Below are 22,519 nucleotides of genomic sequence, written 5' to 3' on the forward strand. Positions count from 1 at the left end.
AATGATCTCCCCCAAACTTGAAACTCAAAGCTGCTTATGTACACTCCTTCTAAAGCGGATTAATGTGCTAACTTTTAAGAAGTTAATTGGCCACTCTAGTTGTGATACAAACCTTATCGAAACTATAGGCCTATGGTCTAGGCTTCACAATTGATAGGCTAATATTGTTACCCATCAGACTATTCTTGATTTAGTATTGTCGTAAGGGTCCTATGTGTAGCTGGTGTAGAGAGTCAGGCGCAGGACAGCAAATATGAGTAATCAACATACTATTACTCAAAAATGACAACACGTAACAACATGAGCACACCATGATGGACCGAACATACAAGAAACAATCACTCACAAATACAACATGGAAAATAGGGGTTTAAATAATAAACAAGTAATTGATTGAGTGAAGCCAGGTGTGATAAGACAAAGACAGAACAAATGGAAGATGGTGGCTAGAAAGCCGGTTACGTCGACCTCCCAACGCCAACCGAACAAGGAGAGGGACCGACTTTGGCGGAAGTCTTGACAATTGTCTTGACACATACAAAATATTTTCTGTGTTAAATTTGTTTTGATTTAGAATGTACCATTATCATGCACCTGTATCGAAACAGTGGCAGCGGGAAAAAATACATGTCATCTATGCGCATTTCGTGTGGTTCATTTTCATGCCAGTCAGGTAGGCTATACTCCTGTTGTAAATATAAGCAATGTGCTTCATATTGGGAAAGTTGAGAAATAAATAAAGTAGGCCTAGAAAGCTGATGGGATCCTCCTGTTTTTAGTAGAGGCCATAACTCTTTCTCGCGCAATTGTATAGCCTATAGAAATGTTGCGCAACTTGAGCTCATGGGCGCTCATGAAGTGTTTGATTAGATTTTTGATCACATTTGCATTGATGTCAGCGTGATTAGAGGGACAATAGAGTGCTGAGTATCAGGCAGTTAGCAAGTTTGGTAGACTACTAATGACCAGCAGCAGCATCAGAGCTCGGAGAATTATCCTGGAATTTGACAGCCTTCATGACTCGTGACTGCCGGTATGGCGGTAATATGGTCACCGCAACAGCCCTAGCCATAACACCTAGGGTTTTCCAGCAGTAGTGTCACAGGATTCTTCTGTTGAAGAATGGCGGACCAAACGCAGCGTGGTTATTTTGATACATCTTTAATAAAGATGACAATAGAACAATATACAAAAACAAGAAACGTGAAAAAACGAAAACAGCCCTATCTGGTGTAACAAACACAAAGACAGTCACAATCACCCACAAAACCCAACACAAAACAGGCTACCTAAATATGGCTCCCAATCAGAGACAATGACTAACACCTGCCTCTGATTGAGAACCATATCAGGCCCAAACACAGAAACAGACAAACAAGACATCCAACATAGAATGCCCACTCAGATCACACCCTGACCAAACAAAACATAGAACATACAAAGCAAACTATGGTCAGGGTGTGACAAGTAGACTATATCAAAAGCCTCACTGAAGTCTAGCAAAACAGCCCCCACAATCTTTTTATCATCAATTTCTCTCAGCCAATCCTCACTAATTTGTGTAAGTGCTGTGCTTGTAGAATTGTCTTCCCAACAATTTTTTGGGGTAAAATATCATTGTATCTGGTCAAACACAATTTTTTCCAACGGTTTACAAAGAGTTGGTAACAGGCTGATTGGTCAACTATTTGAGCCAGTAAAGGGGGCTTTACTATTCTTAGGTAGCAGAATGTCTGTCACTTTGATTACTCAAATTTCTCTCAATCTTATGCACCTACGTTGTAAACTTTCATTCATAATCTAGGTTGGAGCAATCTCATGATGGGTTTAGGAAAATTTTTAGTATCATGTAGTAGCCTAAACCGATCCATGTTACATTGAGCTGGGTAAATGGAATATGAATGACAGTCATCCAATGTGTAAGGGATAATCAACGAGAGGCTATGCGTTCTATGGAAAATAATGAATGACGTTGCCCCATTATCCTTTTTATACCATGGCTATAAATTAACATATTTGCCAGGAGAAATGTGTTCAACATCCACTGAAGTAGCTAGCAAGTTTACTAGATAGCTACAGTAGTTGCCGTAGTAACCAAACAAACAATCCTGCTAGTTTAGCTAACCAATTCAACAATCCAAAAAATTTTCAATTCCACTTTTGCTTTCAAAAGCAGCTCAAACATAGAACATGTAAGAATAAACTACAGTCATTGAATTCTACCATGCAAATATACCGTGCGTTATAGCGAAATAATGGATGCTCTAGCATGCCCTACAAGCCAATAGGAAAAAAGTATTCAACAACGCCATGGTATAAACTGTATAAACTGGGTGGGTCGAGCACTGAATGTTGATTGGCTGACCACGGGTATGACAAAGCATTTATTTTTACTGCTCTAGTTACGTAAGTAACCAATTTCTCATAGAAATAAGGTAGCTCGGGGGTTTGTGGTACATGGCCAACATACCACGGCTGAGGGCTGTAATCCAGGCACTCCGCGTTGCGTTGAGTTGAAGAACAGAACTTAGCCGTGGTATATTGGACATATACCACACCACTTCGGGCCTTATTGCTTAAATCGAAATAAGGCCATGCTTATATAAAATCCTCAGAGGCTTGTGACTTGGAATACTTCTGCTGCCTTTTCTATATCCAGGCAATAGTGTTTGAGTATAATTCTGGAAGGCCTATTGGATTACCAACATAGCTGAGTTAAAAATAGTATTAAGTACAGTACACAAATTTGAGCGATGTCTCTCATTTAAAACATATACAGGTGATTAAACCACAATTTAATGGTATTGTGGACGCCATATTGGATTTTGGACGCCACAATGGATTTGTAGTCAAATCTAGGGGGGCCCCCTAACTTAACTGCAAGAGGTGGAACATATAAAATGACAGTTTCCACTCTTAGCCCACTTGTTTTCCTTACAGCCGATTAGATTACAGTAGCCTCAACATACATGTTTAACTGCATGTTTGTCAAGCAGCACCATACAGCACTAAATGAGAGCAATTTTTACTTGGAAAGTGTCTATTAATCACCTACTAAAACCTACTAAAATGTAAAACTTACATTCAACATAAATATTCATAGTTGATATTTCCACCTATTGTATCTCTGTGTTTACAAGTACTGTATATAGTGTATTTCCAGGGTGCATTAAGATATCCTAATGCTGTTTATTTGTGTTTGTAGTGTAGGCAACTGACAACTTGTATTCCACATTTTAGCAATATCTTGAGCTTGTAATATTGGGTTACATGAGCTTATGTGCCCCCCTGCATGTTTTGATATTGGATGTGACAGAATATCTATCAATTTAACCACTGTTGCAGTAAAATATTTATTTACAACCATCCATTTACAACCATCCATTTAAAAAATGGGAGACATTAAATATGTGAAAAAACATGATTGTGTTTAGTTCAACCTCAAGTAGGGGTATATCAAATACTAAAGCCCTTTTTAAGGATTGGCCATTCACTAGCCTAGTGTTAGTGTGAGTGTTTGCGTGTGACTGTATTTGTCAGTGTGTTACATCAGCCAGTACTAGATGCATGCATAAATTAATAGGGCATGTCAACCAAAACTTTTCTTTGGTAATACAAATAAGAGTTTATCAAAGAACTGACCCACTGAAATTAAATTATTTTATCTTTATTTCACAAATTAGACAGGTACATCATTCTGTTGATTTCAAGAACCGTCATCGGGCACAGCTAACTGTTGATTGGCTGCATTCGTCAGGTGTAAGTTGGCGGTGTGACGTGATTGGCAGCGTCATGTCATAAGGTGGTCGGTTTATTCTTCCCTCAGCAGGAAGTGAAGCCCTTCCAGTAGAAGTTCTTGCAGCCGGCTTTGCGCTCACGGGGGGGAAGGTTGTTGGGGTTGCCCACTGAGCGCTCCAGCTCCACACGCAGGTCCTCTTTAGCCCCCGCTGGGGACACCTCACTTTCCTGGGCCTCAGGCAAGGACAGTTGGGATATAATGTCCTCCACCGCTCGCTTACTCCACTCCTACATGCAGGAAAGACACACATACTTTGGGAAAATATAAACAGACACATATACACATCGGCACAAGCTAATATCAACAACAGCAAAAACAAACCTACAGGTACACATACAGCAAAATACACTCACACAAAGCGAATCTCATGTGTGTGCACAAACACACACAGACACACACAAATGTAGTCACCTCCACATTAAGGCAGTCAGTGTTAGTTTTCTTGTCTCATTATGGCCCCGATTCCGACCTCAGTTAAGCGCTGGTTTTTATGCACTTTTCTCTATGTGCGTATTCTGACCTTGAATTTAAGCATGAGAATAGCATGATATTCACTTGCTATTTATTCGGAGTGGAGATCTAAGAAAAGAAGATGTGGTGGAGGTGTATCTACAGATAAGGAATGAATCAAACCACTGTATTTTTTATGAATCTATATATTTTGTGAGACAAAGATGCATAGATTCTAAACCCGTTCTCTCAATGTATTCTATTGAGTTTGTCAACGAAATGATCATTAAAAGGTACACCGTATTTAAAGGGATGACTGAAGATAAATATACTGACCATTTGTTGGCCAGCAAGTGGGAGGGTTTTCAGCGGTTGAATTACATTTATTCAGAGTGCACAAGGTAAAACAAATCAAAATAGTAGCCACACCTGCAGAACTCGTTACGCGTCTGAATAAGGTAAGTCTGAAAACCAAATGCTTAGATGTGCGTAGGAAAGGCTTATATTCCTAAATCGGAATCAGCCCTATCTGCACAGAGAACGAAAGCATTGCTGTAGCACACTGATCCAGCCAACTGATTGACTAGAAAATGAAGGGGTGGATAGAGAAAGATTTGTTTTCCATCAACAGATAATTGAGAACAGATAACTGTTGTGTGTACAAAAACACACAACAGCATACAAACAGTTCCAGTGACTTTTTCATGTAAAATGAGAAACGTTCTAGATGAGGTGCTGCAATATGCACTGTCTGGGTGAGCAGTCAATGACCTTAAACTAGTGAGTCATTAGTATGAGAAAGTGGCATTCAGACAGATGTGATTGTCAGTCATAGGAGGGAATGATGGAAATCTCCTTCTTGAGAAATATCATTGTCTATTGGAGTTCACACCCCTATTACATGTAACAACTGCATTTTCACAGTGTCTTCTATGCAGATGGATGTGTCTGTGACACAGAATGAACTAAGAGATACAAACTCCCTACTGGGCACACCACATCATTTCAACTTGGATAATTGGGTAATTGAGACAGTGATCAATGAGATTCCAACTCACTCACCCAAAGCCCAAAATGTGTTGAATTTCCAATGTATTAACACTATGATTTCAACCATCTAAAAGCACACCAAATTCCAATGGAAAAACAATGTCTGATTTTTGTTCGGGTTGTCACCTAAGTGTCTATAACTGCTCTTTCAACCATTTAAAAGCACAGCAAAGTTCAAATGGGAATATAATGTCAGAAATGTTGTTTATTCATACATCAGATTAATGTATCACTGTGCTTCATCTAATAGCAGAACCAAATTACCTGGATTGCAGTTGAGATTACATTAAAAGTACATGGTGCAAGTAAGTGATCAATGCCGTTCTAGATTCTGCTCAGAATATTATAGCAATTTTTTTAGCAAAATCACCACAGACCTGCGAAGACCTATGCATGCTATCTTGAACATGCATACTTTATATAATTACATAGATATTTATAGCTACAGTAACCTCAAAATGTGGCCATGGATGTTTTACTCATGTTAAGGTTAAATGTTACATTAGTTTGTAAGATAGCCTTAACTTTGGGCTATTCACTGTAATTACAAAAGTAATACTGAATTGTGTTTGGTTTACAATGCAACAAAATACAGCTTAAAGGAAATCTGAGCCACTGGTTTAATCAAATTCTTCAAATTGGAGACGTAAATTCAACATATAATTTGTCGACAAGTTAATAGGCTGTCTATTGTATTTCAAAGGTGATATTGAATTGTGTTTGTTTGTCAACACAACCAAATATCAACATTTGAAGGAGATGCAAATTCTGCTTGGATAGTTCCACCTGTGCCACAGACTTTCATTCCAGTTTGTCTACAAATTAATAATTGATATGTTGGATTCACATTTCCATCTCAAACTAAAATCTAACTTAAAGAATATGACTAAATCAAATCAAATTTTAAATGCACTTTAAATAACATTTAATTGATTGCGCTCAATGGGCAACATTTAATTTAATTGATTACCATGATGACATAATCCTGTGGTTGAAATATCACCCTCAAAACAACAGTTTACGTTGACTTTTTAAAAATCCAGTGCATTTTCCCATGTAGATTCCACATCACAAGACATTGACAAATTACAGTGAAACAAAGTTGATTCAACCAGTTTATGCCTAGTGGGTCCTTTTAGAGAGTGTGTTGACTCTGTCTACCAACAATGACCTTAACCAAACCATTCCAAATCATGTCTTCAACACAAGAATGAGAGAAAATACTTATGGGATGGGAGTTCTGTATACAATAACAGTATATAACTAAAACAGCACTTCTACTGTATATAACTATCAGACCCCATTCACACTTGCATGTTTTGGCATGACAACTGAAGTTATTACTTGTAGTCCAGGAGTAATCAAATCTGAGCCTGGAGGTCCTGCATGCTGCTGGTCTTCTGTTCAACCTGATAATTATTTGCACCCAACTTGTGTCCCGGGTCTAAATCAGTCCTTGTTTAGAGAGGAATAATGAAAATCAACCGTAGAACTGATTTGAGGTCCAGATTTGAATTTGCCTGATTAAAGAGGTACACCAGACCTGTTAGCTGTAGTGAGTCTATGCCCTAGTATGTGTATAGTTTGTGTCTGAGAATGTGATAACCTGAGCACAGACTGTTTAACTGAATTCCATTGTGGAATTGTGTGTAAGTCTGTTCCACTGTGAAGCAAAGGGCAGTGTACTGTATGTTACAGTGTGGACTATGCTGTACCTGTTTTACTAATGACACATTCTCATGTTCTCATAGTGTCATTAGTGGTGTTCCTGAATAGTTGTGTGAGTTGTACCCTACTGTACACATTATTTTGTGTCATGACACAAGCAGTGCATGCTATCTGCGTGAACACCTCACCTCACTTGAATAGTGTAATCCTGTGAGCGCAATAACGTAGCTGTCCTGTTTATTCTGGTATGGACCTCCTCCTTCTTTTGAGCCCTCTTTGTTTGGTATGTGTGGGCCACAGGAGGCTGCTGAGGGGAGTGAATGGAATGGTATTAAACACATGGAAACAATGTGTTTGATACCGTTCCATTTATGCCATTGCAGACATTACTATGAGCCCGTTCCCCCCAATGAAGGTGTCACCAGCCGCCTGTGGTGTGTGCCAGTGCCGTAGGCTGCATACCTGTGTGGCAATGCCAGCGGCACGAGCCCTCTGAAGGAGTCTGCGGCTACGGAGGTCCAGGTCGGGCTGCGAGGCGGCTCCTTGGCTGCAAATGGCCAGGGCCAAACCCAGCAGGGCCAGGGCACAGTGGATTCGGCAGACCTTCATCTCCAACAGAGCTGGGTTTTGTTTGCAGGGATGAGACGCGGTGAGACGAGCTGAGCTGGACCGGGCTATGCTGGATCTGGATCAGTCGGTATGGAGCAGGCCTGGTACTGTTGATGGGGGTTCTGTGGGGCTCTTATAAAGAGCTTGCCCTCTCAGCTCATCACTCTGCTTGCTGGGTTAAGTGACAAGTGGCCTGTCAGGGCGTGGGGGGCTGCCCGGCGATGATGGAATGCAGTGTTGTAAACCACTTAGAAACACTGGCTGCTTTCTTTTCGTCACAAAGGCAGCTCCTCTGAGACGTGTTGATTTAATATGGAGGCGCGACAATAAAACAGTTAGCCAATATGGATTTAGCACACACGGCTAATCTAAGTCAAATACAACCAGAAAATGTCTGCTTCATTAAAAGCCTTTATAAACAGGAAGCAGGAGTCAACACTTAAGTTTAAAATATTAAACTTACGTGATGACATCACGGAAGACTGCCAAACAAAAGATTCCTCTAGCAGATTTTTGGTGGGTTAATTAATTACCAACATATATTGCCATTGTGGGATCAGTAAAATCAACTGATTAAGCTTGGTTTACATACAATATTAACATAATTTAGTTTGCAATGGTTAACACAGTTTCCAAGAATTACGAGGTAAACATTGTATAAACCCTACCGTTGCACTTGCATACAGGATTGTGGATATGTATTTTGTTGAAGTGTGATTTGCATATTTGTAAAAGCCTATTCTGAAAGGAATAATAGACTGAGTGCTGTCTGTCTGATATCCCTCAGACAGCATTACATAGAATGTCTTGGAATAAAACCAAATGTTTTATATCAGACTCAATCTAATTAATAGGATACATATTTTTCTATAAGAGTTATTTCAGTTTATGCTGAAATATCTGCTTATTTGCACAAAAGGCTGCATCATACTGTAGATATTGCCACTGTGTTAAATTTTACTGTAGCTCTTCACTGCTCCCCTGTGGCCATGGATTACAGACGTAAACTACAATAAGTTTTGCCGGACGTTGTCAATGCAATTTTAACCCTCATCCCCAGGCTTAATTGCAGCTGGTAGACGACATTATTGCAATTTTGATGAGGAAAAAAACACAATAGTATACTTCTTCATAAAAACTCATTGAATGTCAACAATATAAACTAGCAGGGAAAAATGAACACTCATTTATTACAATTAAATATTGTCATGCCTACTTACATTTCTCTAACTGTGTTACAACTACACGATTGAGCTTGGAAATTACAGATTAACTGTACAACTGTATGATTAATGGTATAGCAGAGCTTGAGGCTTGTTAAAAGGACATGTAAATTACATTTATGGGTTGCAGCATTTCAACGGCACAGAACATTTGCATCGGACCCACATGCACGCACACACACACGCACAATCGCACTGTGGCGGAATAATCAGAATTAGTTAGGTAACATAGATAATTAAGATGTCTTATCCGGATAATATGCTTATATGATATGCTTGTTATTAGAATGTATCCCTTTGGACTCTGGTGTTGGCAGTTGCACTTCCTCCCTCAGCGGGGCTCAGTCACCTGGTACCCAGAGAGGGGAGAAGCCAGGCTTGTCTTTCACATGCAGAAATAATTTCCACCACAGCACGCAAGCATGCACAGAAAACACACAGACAGGTGTGATGAACCCAGACAGATTCCATTCTGAACTGTTTCGGTTCATTAGAACCATTGAGGGAAAACCATTGGGCATGCAATGGGGTCTGAAACCCTTATTTGTTTAATACATGTGGCTGCTGCTTGCAATACAGAATAACAAGAGCGACCTTTGAGTTCATTTCCATGCACAGTTATACATGGCAGTTTAAGTTATCATACCCCTATGCTTCTTGCTGAGATAAATTAAGATGATACAGTAGATGATATACACAGTAGTATGGCAGAAAGTTAAGTCATTCCTGTACCTTTGTGTTAATTTAGCACCTCCTGGAACAGAAAACCATTCAACTCAAGGCTGACAACATTCACCACACAGAAATGAGCATCGGAACACAATGTTAATGAAGTACATAGGTTATACAAAAGAGTGCAACAGTATCCACTAATTCATTAAGACAACACTTTTCTGGGTATTTATCTGAATTGCTTTTGTTCGTGTCAAGTACAGTACAATATTTTGTTTGAAAAGCAAGGAAGCACTTGGTACACTATGTCAGTTAAAAGGCTGGAGGCAAGGCACAACATTGGAAAGCTATAAGGAAACCAAGGTGATATTATTGTACAGATAAAATGGAAATGCATAGCCTACTCACTTTGGTATTAAAAGTGATCAACACAGTGGCCATGGTTCCATTGGAAAGAATACATAGAAAGAGTCTAAATTGAATTTTATGCAACACGCCAATGGACAGTGAAATAATGATAACTGTATCTCTCCATATAAATACTACACTTAAGCTCAATCTTTTTAAAGGGCCAAGTTGAGAGCATGTTAACAAATGCTTAATCATATTATTCAATATCTCCCTGACAAAGTGATTATTACAACATAATTGCTCTATGTCCATTGTGGGTATACAGCAGTATTCAACCAACTACAGTGTTTAGAAATGTAAGATAAAGTTACTAAGAACTTCTAATGAAATCAGATCTAGTGATATGAGCGACACGTTTCATTGCTAAATGCTTTTTTGGTAATACTTTACTTATGTCGGTATAATGCATTATGACTTTTTATAAGCATGTATTGGCTCTCAATCTTTTATACAGATACATCTGTTCAATCTTTCTATGTGACTCAAAAATATTGTTAATAACTCAGGATCACTGAGATGCTACTAAGATATTGTTAGAGTATCATATATTTTTTATGACAGTGCATTATACTTGCTGGCTTTAAGTGAAATGATAATGCTTTTCCCTCAAAACTCAATTACAGATATCAAAACTGATCCTAGTTCAGCTGTCTGGCCTTAACGGCTGATCTGTAACTGACTGATCATCTTCTTTCATCCCCCTAATGGTTAAGATTAGCTTTGGGGGTAAGGTACCCCCAATAAGGTACCAATCTTCTACCAGATTGCTAGCATACTCATAGCACCCAATGGACAACATAACATTCAACAAACAAACAGGCCATCAGGTAACTGGCCAGACAGTTAAAGTGGAATTCCACCACTTTTAAACGTATATTCATTATTTACAACAACATTATTACTTTTTACTGTTGATGACATCATCATGTGGCACTTTCTTAGGACCTTTTCTTCTTATCATTTTACTACAGACCGTAAAACGTGCCGTTTGCACATATGTGGTATGGTGCTGGAGATAATGAAGTGGTGGAATTCAATCTTAACTTTTCATTCAAATGTGTATCCAGTCATGAGAAAAAGTTGTTTCTGCCCAGCCAAAATGTGTTCAGTCAGCATGCTGTAGGTAATGGAGCAGTAGTAGCAGTTAGGAGAAGGAGAGGCTATGCACACTGCAAAACATCTCTGGATTCAGAGGGAAATTCATATTTTTATTTGACTAAATGTGAAAGAGGGAAAGGTGCAAAAGATGATCACTCTTTTTAAAAGCATGTTTCACTTTTGCACCATGAATTGTGGATTATTTTAGATCTTTTTTGTGTGTGCATATTTTACTTTTGCACAACACATTTAGTATGATTTTGGACTTTTGTGTGAAGACAGCATTCCTCCTCCTTGTTACATAGCATCCAACAAGAGCCATCAGGCAGTCAGAAACTTTGTCAGGCAGTTAACTTTCCATTCAAATGTATAAAAAAGACTGGGGCCTAGATTCAATCAGTTCAGCGTTAACCCACAATATTCAACAACTGCATAGCATATCATTTGTTTTGTTTAGGGCCGTGTCGGTGGTGTAATTGCATTGGAGCTGTCAAATCCACAAGCTGCTCCCAACTTTATACACCAAGTCGCATTAGTAAACATCCCATGCCATTACAAGTTCAAACACTGGAAAGTGTGAATCCAGACCTTGATAAGGCTGATATAAATCCTTATTATTTTGTTGAATGATTTTTGAGTGTCATTATTTATATAATCAAGTCAGGTATAAGTATTTTGACAGTGATACAATTTGCATCATTTTGGCTCTGTACGCCACCTCAATGGATTTGAAAGGAAACAATCAATATGTGCTTTAAGTGTAGTATTTCATATTTAGTTTAAGGGTTGTGTCAAAATTATTGTATGAACCGTGTAGGAATTACAACCATTTTTATACATAGCCCCCCAATTTTAGGGGCTCAAAAGTAACTGGACAAACTAACAATCATAACTTAAATTGTGAGTTTTAATACTTGGTTGCCTGAAGTCTGGAACCCATAGACATCACCAGATGCTGTGTTTCTTCCGTGGTGATGCTCTGCCAGGCCTTTACTGTTTCCAGTTCCTGCTTGTTCTTGGGGTGTTTTGCCTTCAGCAAGTGACATGCATGGATTCAGGTCAGGTGATTGACATGGCCATTGCAGAACATTCCACTTCTTTGACTTAAAAAAGTGTTGGGTTGCTTTCGCAGTATGCTTCGGGTCATTGTCCATCTGCACTGTGAAGTGCCGTCCAATGAGTTCTGAAGCATTTTGCTGAATCTGAGCAGATAATATAGCCCTAAACACTTCAGAATTCATCCTGCTATTTTTGTTCCATCAGACCAGAGGACATTTCTCCAAATAGTACGATCTTTGTCCCCATGTGCAATTGCAATCCGTAGTCTTGCTTTTTATGGCGGTTTTGGAGCAGTGGCTTCTTCCTTGCTGAGCGGCCTTTCAGGTTATGTCGATATAGGACTCGTTTTACTGTGGATATAGATACTTTTGTAGCTGTTTTCTCCAGGATCTTCTCAAGGTCCTTTGCTGTTGTTCTGGGATTGATTTGCACTTTTCGCACCAAAGTACGTTTATCTCTAGGAGACAGAACACGACTCCTTCCTGAGTGCTATGACGGCTGCGTGGTCCCATGGTGTTTATACTTGTGTACTATTGTTTGTACAGATGAACATGGTACTTTCAGGCATAATACACAACAAGGTTATGGTTATTTTGCTGTTAACATCTGTTCTAGGGTCATCTCTTTCTCAACCCCCGTCCTACTCCTTACCATTGCGTTAAACAACCATTTTACCCTGGACCAGCTGTTAAAGAGGCATTTACTGTACAAGTATTCAATGGTATCAATCATTTGAGCTTGAAATCATGAATTCCAAAAGAAAACAAATGTTATTTGTGTCTTTATATTTAACATGATTTATCAATGTTTATAAGTTAAGTTGTCAGAGCGGGTAGATGCTTTCAACAACCAAAGGATGTATGAAGGATTCATGATAGCTTTTTCAGAATTATTGTACAGATGAACGTGGTACATTCAGGCGTTTGGAAATTGCTCCCAAGGATGAACCAGACTTGTGGAGGTCTACACATTTTTTTTCTGAGGTCTTGGCTGATTTATTTTGATTTTCCCATGATTTCAAGCAAAGAGGCACTGAGTTTGAAGGTAGGCCTTGAAATACATCCACAGGTACACCTCCAATTGACTCAAATGATGTCAATTAGCCAAACAGAAGCTTCTAAAGCCATGACATTTTTCTGAAATTTTCCAAGCTACAGTCAACTTAGTGTATGTAAACTTCTGACCCACTTGAATTGTGATACAGTGAAATAATAAGTGAAATAATCTGTCTGTAAACAATTGTTGGAAAAATTACTTGTGTCATGCACAAAGTAGATGCCAAAACTATAGTTCGTTAACAAGAAATGTGTGGAGTGGTTGAAAAAAAGTTTTAATGACTCCAACCTAAGTGCATGTAAACTTCCAACCTCAACCCTTCTAAACTCGCTTGAAAGAGAGTGACCCCAGCTGTCGACCTAAGCCCAACTGTGCATCCGGGTCACGCCACCACTGCTACTGACATCACACTGCTTGATTAGCAAGAACCACTTCCTCCTGATTTGTCTCACACTGAGGCTCAAACCCAGGACCTCTGCTTTGCTAGCACATGTGACAACATATTAACTTTTGGAGCTATCAAAAAACATTAATTTGATAGTGCCATCGGCTCCAACGCAGTTACACCTCCGTCATCGCATGATTATGCTAAGCAGTTGTCGGTTATCACGGCTTAATGCTGAACTGATTGAATCTAGCCCTGGATCACACTGACCATCTACCGTAAAACAGTCCAGTGGTTTAACAATACAAACAAAATACAGACAAGCCGTAAAACTGAGAACAAAACGTCAGATTGAGCAGAGGCCACTACTGGGTTGCATCTCAATAGTATTTCCTAGTTTTCTTGTGCGCTCTCCTTCTTCCTTTCCTTGCTGAAAACGTCAAAGTGAGGCGAGGAGAGGACTGGAGGGGAGGAAACATGGAAACGAGGATCAGCACTTGTAAGAACTGAGACATCCTTTGGTCTCCCAGGAAGCACCATGATTGAAATGCAAGAATTAATCAGTCTCTTTGTTGCCCTACAGTGGCTGATAGTGGGAGGTGCATCTCCAGTTCATTCCCCATCAGTTCTTTAGCTCTTAGGGTCGCTGCCACTGCTTCATACAGACCTGACAACGACTGACTATACTACCCGGGCAGTCTCCCTTCACTGTCTGAGGCCTGGGTTTACTGCGGGAGGAAGAAGTGTGAGCATACGTCAGACCACATTACAGCAATGCATTGATGAGTACTCTGCTGCGATGTTGCAGCTGTATGCACAAAATCACTTATATAATTATTGAACTAACTGAGACATGGTTTTCAAATGAATATGAACGTCTGCATACGGCACTCACTAGAGTACTCGATAAAGTGAAAACTTTGGGTAAATGTGCACTGTATAATGAATAACTATGCTTGTTTTACCTGAACATGTTTTCGGGGTCCAGGGAGGCCAGCCAGTAACTGTAGGAGTCAGTGTAGTAGTTGCATGTCCCTCGCCCATGGCACTCAATGAAGGGAATCTTCCGGAACTGTTCTAGGCAGGAGCCCGGAGAGGCCAGGGGCTGGCCAGAGCCCTCCGCTCCAGCCCCTGTTTGCTGTGAACACACATGACATATATTACATGATATGATATAGGACAGAATGTCATCTTCAGCAGAAGAGCTCTATTACCTGCAAACCAAGGCTCTGCAAACCAAGGCTCTGGACATATGCCACCCTATAGACATTTGTGGATAACATTTGCAGAGACACAAGTCTAAGAACGGAGCATCTTGCAGCGTCCATGAAGAACGGAAGATGGACATTGGTCTTCTGCTGTGCCCCTCTGATATACACACACACATATTTGGGTCTCGATTCAATCTATATCTCTGAATCGTTACAGATTGCACGATCAAAATGTAAAGGTGATTTCCAATTGAGCCCGACATATGCAGCATTTAACTGTGAATGCAGTCTCCGCTAGCGTGGGAACATTGCCTTTAAATTTGAATCATGCTGTAAATCCGAACTTCAGCACTACGGATTGAATCCAGCCCTTGGTTGAAGAGGGTGGATTAGTAGCGCTCGCTGAGCAGTTTAGGGGTTAAGTGCCTTGCTCACGGGTACAACGGCAGGTGATGGCATCTAGGACACTGATGGCAGCAACCCTCTGGCACACTCTCAATCAGATTTTTCCCTATCAGACATGAGATTCAAACCAGCAACCTTCCGGTTGCTGGCCCCCTTCTCTAGCCTCTCTATTGCTATGGCATTGCGTCACCATAAGCAAGTAAGCATAGTTTTCAGTTACTAATTAACAGCCATTATACTATGGCCTAGATTTCTTCCTGGCCTTGAGTTTTTGCTGATCAGGTAAAAATTCTGTTCAGGTAAAAATGTAGTTGCATTCCATTCAGCTACGGAATTAACCCATCCATACAAGTGTTCCTCTTTCTCAGACTGTAGTTCCTACCATGACAAAAGAGTAGCCAGCCCAGAGAGAGAGCCAGCCCCGTGGACAAACAGGGATCTGGTTGGTCTGACTGTGAACAGCGATGATGTTTGCTTTGGTCTCACACACTGCACACCTGAAAGAGAGGGAGAGACCACCAAGTTATAATACAGTGCAAATACGCTATGCTTGATTGATTTTATTTGCCAGTTTAAAAAAATACATACTGTATACACAGTACATACATACACAGTACACATCGGTTCATAAACAGACATCACATTGACTCTGAAGAACATGCTTGGGCAGACAAGGAAACTTGTCATGCCAGCATAATTGTCAATGACATTTAATTCACTTCAGTGTTGCACAATTGCGATAACTTTTACAAAATTCCCAGGTTTTCAAAAAATCCTGGTCGGAAGATTCCGCACTATTCCAACTGGGATTTCTGGATATTGGAAAAAGTTACCAGAATTTTGCAACCCTAATTTAATTCAATTACATCCCCTCAGGGGCATTTTACCCAGCAGAGTGGGGATTTCCCTTATTTACGTATGGAGTGAAAATCAAGTTCCTTCCTGTGTTATGTCTAGGACAATCTGTTCAAACCAGTGTAAACTAGAGCAGCACCTGCTGACATAGCTCTCCAGTGAACCACCAGTGATGAGGGCCATGTCGCTTGGCATGGCCTCATCCGTGGACAGCCAGTAGGAGTAGTCGTTACGGGAGGCGTAGCGGCACGTGCTGTCCGTGTTGCAGAATAAGAAGGGCATGGTAGAGAAACGAGGCAGACAGCTTCCCAGTGTACCTGGACAGCGGGCAAACCAGAGAAATAGAATCAATGTATTTCTATTGGGCAGACAGCAGCATATCCAGGAGACTGAACCGTTGCTCTGTTATCAAACAGAACGGCAGGGAGTGGGTTCTTCACCGGAGACTGTGTGTCTGTCTTTGGGTTATATAGTGTATGATCTTGGATATCTGTGTGTGTGCGTGTGGATGTGTGTTTGTGTGAATGCGTGCATGTGTATGTATTTATATGTGCATCCATGCATGGATGCGCATGCACGTGTGTGTGTACTCATACCCAGATCCTGGCCATGACCTCTGTTGTTGCCGTTGATGAAGAGGAGGGAGTATCCGGAGTAGATGAAGTTGCTGCCCCCTGGGCACTGGGGCACATTCTGCCTCTGGCTGTGACGGGTGAATAGGAAGCCGTCCTCTATTGGCCCGGCAAAGTAAGGACCTGGAGAGCCCCGGGGGCCTTTGGCTCCTGGAGTCCCCTGCTCACCTTGGATACCTAAGGAAACAATCCCATGGACTTAGTCTCTTTTCACAGACACTGTTTAACATTTTTGGGCACTCTGCAATTGAGCCATTCAGGGATAATAAGTAAGATTCCATGTATGGATGAGGAGCCTCTGGTATACAGAGCCTTCGAAAGTATTCAGACCTGGACTTTTCCCACATTTTTGAGATGTTTCTACAACTTGATTGGAGTCCACATGTGGCAAATTCAACTGATTGGACATGATTTGGAAAGGCGCACACCTGTGTAAATATAATATATATAAGGTCCCACAATTCAGAGTGCATGTCAGTGGTCTTAGGAATTGTCTGCAGAGCTCCGATGCAAGATTGTGTCGTGGCACAGATCTGGGGAAGGGTACCAAAACATTTCTGCAGCATTGAAGGTCCCCAAGAACACAGTGGCCTCCATCATTCTTAAATTGAAGAAGTTTGGAACCACCAAGACTCTTTGTAGAGCTGATTGCCCAGCCAAACTGAGCAATCGGGGGAGAAGGGCCTTGGTCAGGGAGGTGACCAAGAACCTGATGGTCACTCTGAGCTCTAGAGTTCCTCTGTGGAGATGGAAGAACCTTCCAGAAGATCAACCAGCTCTGCAGCACTCTACCAATTAGGCATTTATGGTAGAGTGCCAAGACAGAAGCCACTCTTCAGTAAAAGGCACATGACCACCCACTTGGAGTGCAACTAAAGACTGAATCAAGATTCTCTGGTCTGATGAAATCAAGATTGAACTCTTTGGCCTAAATGCCAAGTGTCACATCTGGAGGAAACCTGGCACCATCCCTACGGTGAAGCAAGGTGGTGGCAGCATCATGCTATGGGGATGTTTCTCAGCGGCAGGGACTGGGAGACAAGTCATAATTGAGGAAAAGATGGACGGAGCAAAGTACAGAGAGATCCTTGATGAAAACCTGCTCCAGAGCGCTCAGGACCTCAGACTGGGGCGAAGGTTCACCTTCAACAGGACAACGACCCTAAGCACACAGCCAAGACAACCCAGCCGTGGGTTCAGGGCAAGTCTCTGAATGTCCTTGAGTGGCTAAGCCAGAGCCCGGACTTGAACCTGATCGAACATTTCTGGAGAGACCTGAAAATAGTTGTGCAGCGACGCTCCCCATCGAACCTGGCAGAGCTTGAGAGGATCTGCTGAGAAGAAACTTCCCAAATACAGGTGTGCCAAGTTTGTAGCGTCATACCAAAGAAGACTTGATGCTGTAATCGCTACCAAAGGTGCTTCAACAGTGTACGGAGTAAAGGGTCACTGTTTTGAGAAAAAGGTTTAAATACTGTTTTACCCATTTCATATGTACAGTGGGGCAAAAAAGTATTTAGTCAGCCACCAATTGTGCAAGTTCTCCCACTTAAAAAGATGAGAGAGGCCTGTAATTCTTCTTAGTTGAACTTTTACTTACTTAGCAAACGAATGCAGCTAATTTAGCCTACACAACAACCTGACTCAAACAGATAGGAATGCTATTTATGTTAGCTAGCTGGTAAAGGCTATCCAACACTGCAACTCTTTCAAGGTAAGTTTTTGGTTTTATTAATGTATTGCGAAATACAGAATTTATATATTTATATATATATTTTAAATGCCACCAGGGCCCGCTGGTGTAACTGCCTAACTGCTTGCAGTACACTGTACTGCGTGATTGTACACATGATTTGTTGTACATTTGATTAGTAGGTTGTCCATTAAGCCCACCTTGTGGTCCAGGGAACCCTCTGTCTCCCTTGGCTGCCTGGAATCCAGGCAGTCCTATTGGCCCATCTAGGCCCAAGACACCTTTTGGACCTGGGAGTCCTGCAGGGGACAATAACACATGGCTTCAGTGATGAACTGGACATAATACTGATGAGTGAATCCTTGATACACATTAGTTTGAGGCCTATGAGGAACTGTGTCATCTACCTATGTAGTGGTTAGTGGATTTCACACTGATTAGGCATGATCACAGATGGTTGAAAACGTCAAATCTGCATGATTATTTTTTAAATGTCAAAGTTACTCAAGCATTTCATAGATAATGTACAGTACATTCGGAAAGTATTCAGACCCCTTGACTTTTTCCACATGTTGTTACATTACAGCCTTATTCTAAAATGTATTGAATTGTTTTCCCCCTCAATCTACACAGAATACCATAGAATGACAAAGCAAAAACAGGTTCTTAGACATGTTTGCACATTTATATAAAAGAATAAAAACAGAAATATAACATTTACATAAGAATGCAGACCCTTTACTTAGTTCTTTGTTGAAGCACCTTTGACAACAATTACAGATTTATTGGATATGACACTACAAGCTTGGCACACCTGTATTTGGGGAGTTCTCCCATTCTACTCTGCAGATCCTCTCAAACTCTATCAGGTTGGATGGGGAGCATCGTTGCACAGCTATTTTCATGTCTCTCCAGAGATGTTTGATCGGGTTCAAGTCCGGGCTCTGGCTGGGCCACTCAAGGACATTCAGAGACTTGCCCCGAAGCCACTGCTGCGTTGCCTTGGCTGTGTGCTTAGGGTCGTTGTCCTGTTGGAAGGTGAACCTTAGCCCAATCTGAGGTCCTGAGCGCTCTGGAGCAGGTTTTCATCAAGGATCTCATTGTATTTTGCTCCATTCATCTTTCCCTCGATTCTAACTAGTCTCCTAGTCCCTGAAAAACATACCCACAGCATGACGCGGCCACCACCATGCTTCACCGTAGGGATGGTGCCAGATTTCCTCCAGACGTGACACTTGTCATTCAGGCCAAATAGTTCAATCTTGGTTTCATCAAACCAAAGAATCTTGTTTCTCCATCGTCTGAGAGTCCTTTAGGTGGCTTTTGGCAAAATCCAAGTGGGCTGTCATGTGCCTTTTACTGACAAGTGGCTTCTTTCTGGCCTCTCTACCATAAAGACCTGATTGGTGGAGTGCTGCAGAGATGGGAGGACCTTTCAACAGGACAACCATCTCCACAGAGGAACTCTGGAGATCTGTCAGAGTGACCATTGGGTTTTTGGTCACCTTTGTGACCAAGGCCCTTCTCCCCCGATTGCTCAGTTTGGCCAAGTGGTTCCAAACTTCTTTAATTTAAGAATGATGGAGGCCACTGTGTTCTTCGGGGCCTTCAATGCTGCAGACATTTTTTTGGTTCCCTTCCGTAGATCTGTGCCTCGACACAATCCTGTCTCGGAGCTCTACGGACAATTCCTTTGTCCTTGTGGCTTGGTTTTTGCTCTGAAATGCTCTGTCATGTGTGGGACCTTAAATAGACAGGTGTGTGCCTTGCCAAATCATGTCCAATCAATTGAATTTACCACAGGTGAACTCCAATTAAGTTGTAGAAACATCTCAAGGATCATCAATGGAAACAGGATGTACCTGAGCTAAATTTGGAGTCTCATAGCAAAGGGTCTGAATTCTTATGTAAATAAGGTATCTCTGTTTTTATAGACAAAAATGTCTAAAAACCTGTTTTCACTTTGTCATAATCGGATATTGCGTTTAGATTAATGGGGAAATTGTTTTATTTAATACATTTTAGAATGTGGCTGTAACGTAACAAAATATGGAAAAAGTAAATGGGTCTGAATACATTTCGAATGCACTGTATACTTTTGTATTCATTTGAGTGCTGTGTTAGAGCTTTAGGGTGAGAGTAATCCACACATCAGACATCTCAAGGAAACCCACACACACAGCCATGCATGCACACAAACCCACACTAGCTCACACCCACACCATACACACAATCCATTCATGTACCTGGTGGTCCGTTGCGTCCCTGAGCTCCTGTGGGTCCAGGCTCTCCTCTGCCCCCCAGGTCACCCGGCAGCCCCTGTTCTCCGGGGATCAGTACCACCATTGTGAGATCATCTTTCCCCTTAGGCCCTGCAAAACAGCACCATCAAACCTCAGGATAACCACTTAGTGCAACTGCACTTTCTTAGGAAAAAAAGGTGCTATCTAGAACCAAAAAGGGCTTTGGCTGTCCCCATAGAAGAATCCTTTGAAGAACCCGTTTTGGTTCCAGGAAAAACACTTTTGGGTTCCTATGGGGAAAGTGTTCTACATGGAACCGAAAAGGGTTCTTCAAAGTATTCTTCTATGGGGACAACCGAAGAAGCATTCTCACATAGGTGTTCCTTTTGTACAGCTGGGAAAGGGCAGTGTGGCGCGCGATTGGGATTGCGTCATCTGTGGATCTGTTGGGGCGGTATGCATATTGGAGTGGGTATGGGGTTTCCAGGATGATGGTGTTGCCTTTCAAAGCACTTCATGGCTAGGGTAGTCATTTAGGGAGGTAACCTTCACTTTCTTGGGCATAGGGACTATGGTGGTCTGCTTGACACATGTAGATATTACAGACATTGACACGGAGAAGTTGAAAATGTCAGTGAAGACACTTGCCAGTTGGTCAGCGCATGCTCGGAATGCACGTCCTTGGTAATCTGTCTGGCCCCGTTTTTTTTGTTTTTTTTTACCTTTATTTTACTAGGCAAGTCAGTTAAGAATAAATTCTTATTTTCAATGACGGCCTAGTGGGTTAACTGCCTGTTCAGGGGCAGAACGACATATTTTGTACCTTGTCAGCTCGGGGATTTGAACTTGCAACCTTTCGGTTACTAGTCCAATGCTCTAACCACTAGGCTACCCTGCCGCCCCGCTTAAAGGACTCACATCTGCTATGAAGAGCGTGATCACACAGTTATTCGGAACAGCTGGTGCTCTTATGCATGCTTCAGCGTTGCTTGCCTCGAAGCGAGCATAAAAGGCTGGTAGGTTCGTGTCACTGGGCAGCTCATGGCTGGGTTTCCCTTTGTAGTCCTTAATAGTTTGCAAGCCCTGCCACAACCAACGAGCGTCAGAGCCGGTGTAGTAGGATGCAATCTTAGTCCTGTATAGATGCTTTGCCTGTTTGATGGTTCATCTGAGGGCATGGCGGGATTTCTTATAAGCGCCCCGGAATAGTGTCCCGCTCCTTGAAAGCGGCAGCTCTAGCCTTTACCTCGGTGCGGATGTTTCCTGTAATCCATGGCTTCTGGTTGGGATATGTACGTATGGCCACTGTGGTGACGACGACATCGATGCACTTATTGATGAAGCCGGTGATTGAGGTGGTGTATTCCTCAATGCCAATGAACATATTCCAGTCTGTGCTAGCAACACAGTCCTGTTGCGTAGCATCTGCGTCATCTGACCACTTCCATATTGACTGAATCACTGGTGCTTCCTGCTTTAGTTTTTGCTTGTAAGCAGCAATCAGGAGGATAGAATTATGGTCAGATGTTCTAAATGGAGGGTGAGGGAGAGCTTTGTATTCTTCTCTATGTGTGGAGTAAAGGTGGTCTAGAGTTTATTTTCCTCTGGTTGCACATGTGACATGCTGGTAGAAATGAAGTAAAACGGATTTAAGTTTGCCTGCATTAAAGTCCCTGGCCACTAGGAGAGACACTTCTGGATGAGCATTTTCTAGTTAGCTTATGACCTTATCATGAGGTACTCTCCCTCAGGTGACCAATACCTCGAGACTACCTTAATATTAGACATTGTGCACCAGCTGTTATTGACAAATAGACACACACCCCCACCCCTAGTCTTACCGGACGTAGCTGTTCTGTCCTGCCGATGCGCGGAGAACTCAGCCAACTGTATATTATTTGCGTCGTTGTTCAGCCACGACTCGGTGAAACATAAGAAATGACAGTTTTCATTGACCCGTTGGTAAGATCGTCTCGAACGGAGCTTAATCCAGTTTATTT

General features: G+C 41.6%; 2 protein-coding genes across 3 annotated transcripts in view; both read right to left on the reverse strand.

The window, feature by feature from the left end:
- Window positions 1-3,651: 3,651 nt before the first annotated feature.
- LOC115106774 (somatostatin-2-like) lies at window positions 3,652-7,696 on the reverse strand. Of its 2 annotated transcripts, none has more exons than XM_029629845.2 (2): window positions 7,430-7,696; window positions 3,652-4,026 (listed from the first exon to the last, which is right to left on the reverse strand). In XM_029629845.2, exons 1-2 carry the CDS (start codon window positions 7,574-7,576, stop codon window positions 3,823-3,825), a joined length of 351 nt encoding a protein of 116 aa, XP_029485705.1. In that variant the 5' UTR covers window positions 7,577-7,696; the 3' UTR covers window positions 3,652-3,822. The 2 variants fall into 2 exon arrangements, with proteins under 2 accessions (XP_029485705.1, XP_064864158.1); XM_065008086.1 differs by lacking the exon at window positions 7,430-7,696 and adding an exon at window positions 7,156-7,323.
- A 1,050-nt stretch (window positions 7,697-8,746) lies between these two features.
- Window positions 8,747-22,519, reverse strand: part of col4a3 (collagen, type IV, alpha 3) — a 107,719-nt gene continuing 93,946 nt past the window's right edge. The window contains exons 46-52 of the mRNA XM_029629846.2: window positions 20,523-20,648; window positions 18,477-18,575; window positions 16,548-16,760; window positions 16,091-16,268; window positions 15,479-15,593; window positions 14,446-14,618; window positions 8,747-14,208 (exon numbers count right to left, since the gene is read on the reverse strand). Of these exons, the coding sequence (XP_029485706.1) occupies window positions 14,118-14,208; window positions 14,446-14,618; window positions 15,479-15,593; window positions 16,091-16,268; window positions 16,548-16,760; window positions 18,477-18,575; window positions 20,523-20,648 (995 nt within the window). The 3' untranslated portion in view covers window positions 8,747-14,117. The remainder of the gene's footprint in view (window positions 14,209-14,445; window positions 14,619-15,478; window positions 15,594-16,090; window positions 16,269-16,547; window positions 16,761-18,476; window positions 18,576-20,522; window positions 20,649-22,519) is intronic.

Source organism: Oncorhynchus nerka, linkage group LG23 (assembly GCF_034236695.1).
Source record: "Oncorhynchus nerka isolate Pitt River linkage group LG23, Oner_Uvic_2.0, whole genome shotgun sequence".
Classification (NCBI taxonomy): domain Eukaryota; kingdom Metazoa; phylum Chordata; class Actinopteri; order Salmoniformes; family Salmonidae; genus Oncorhynchus; species Oncorhynchus nerka.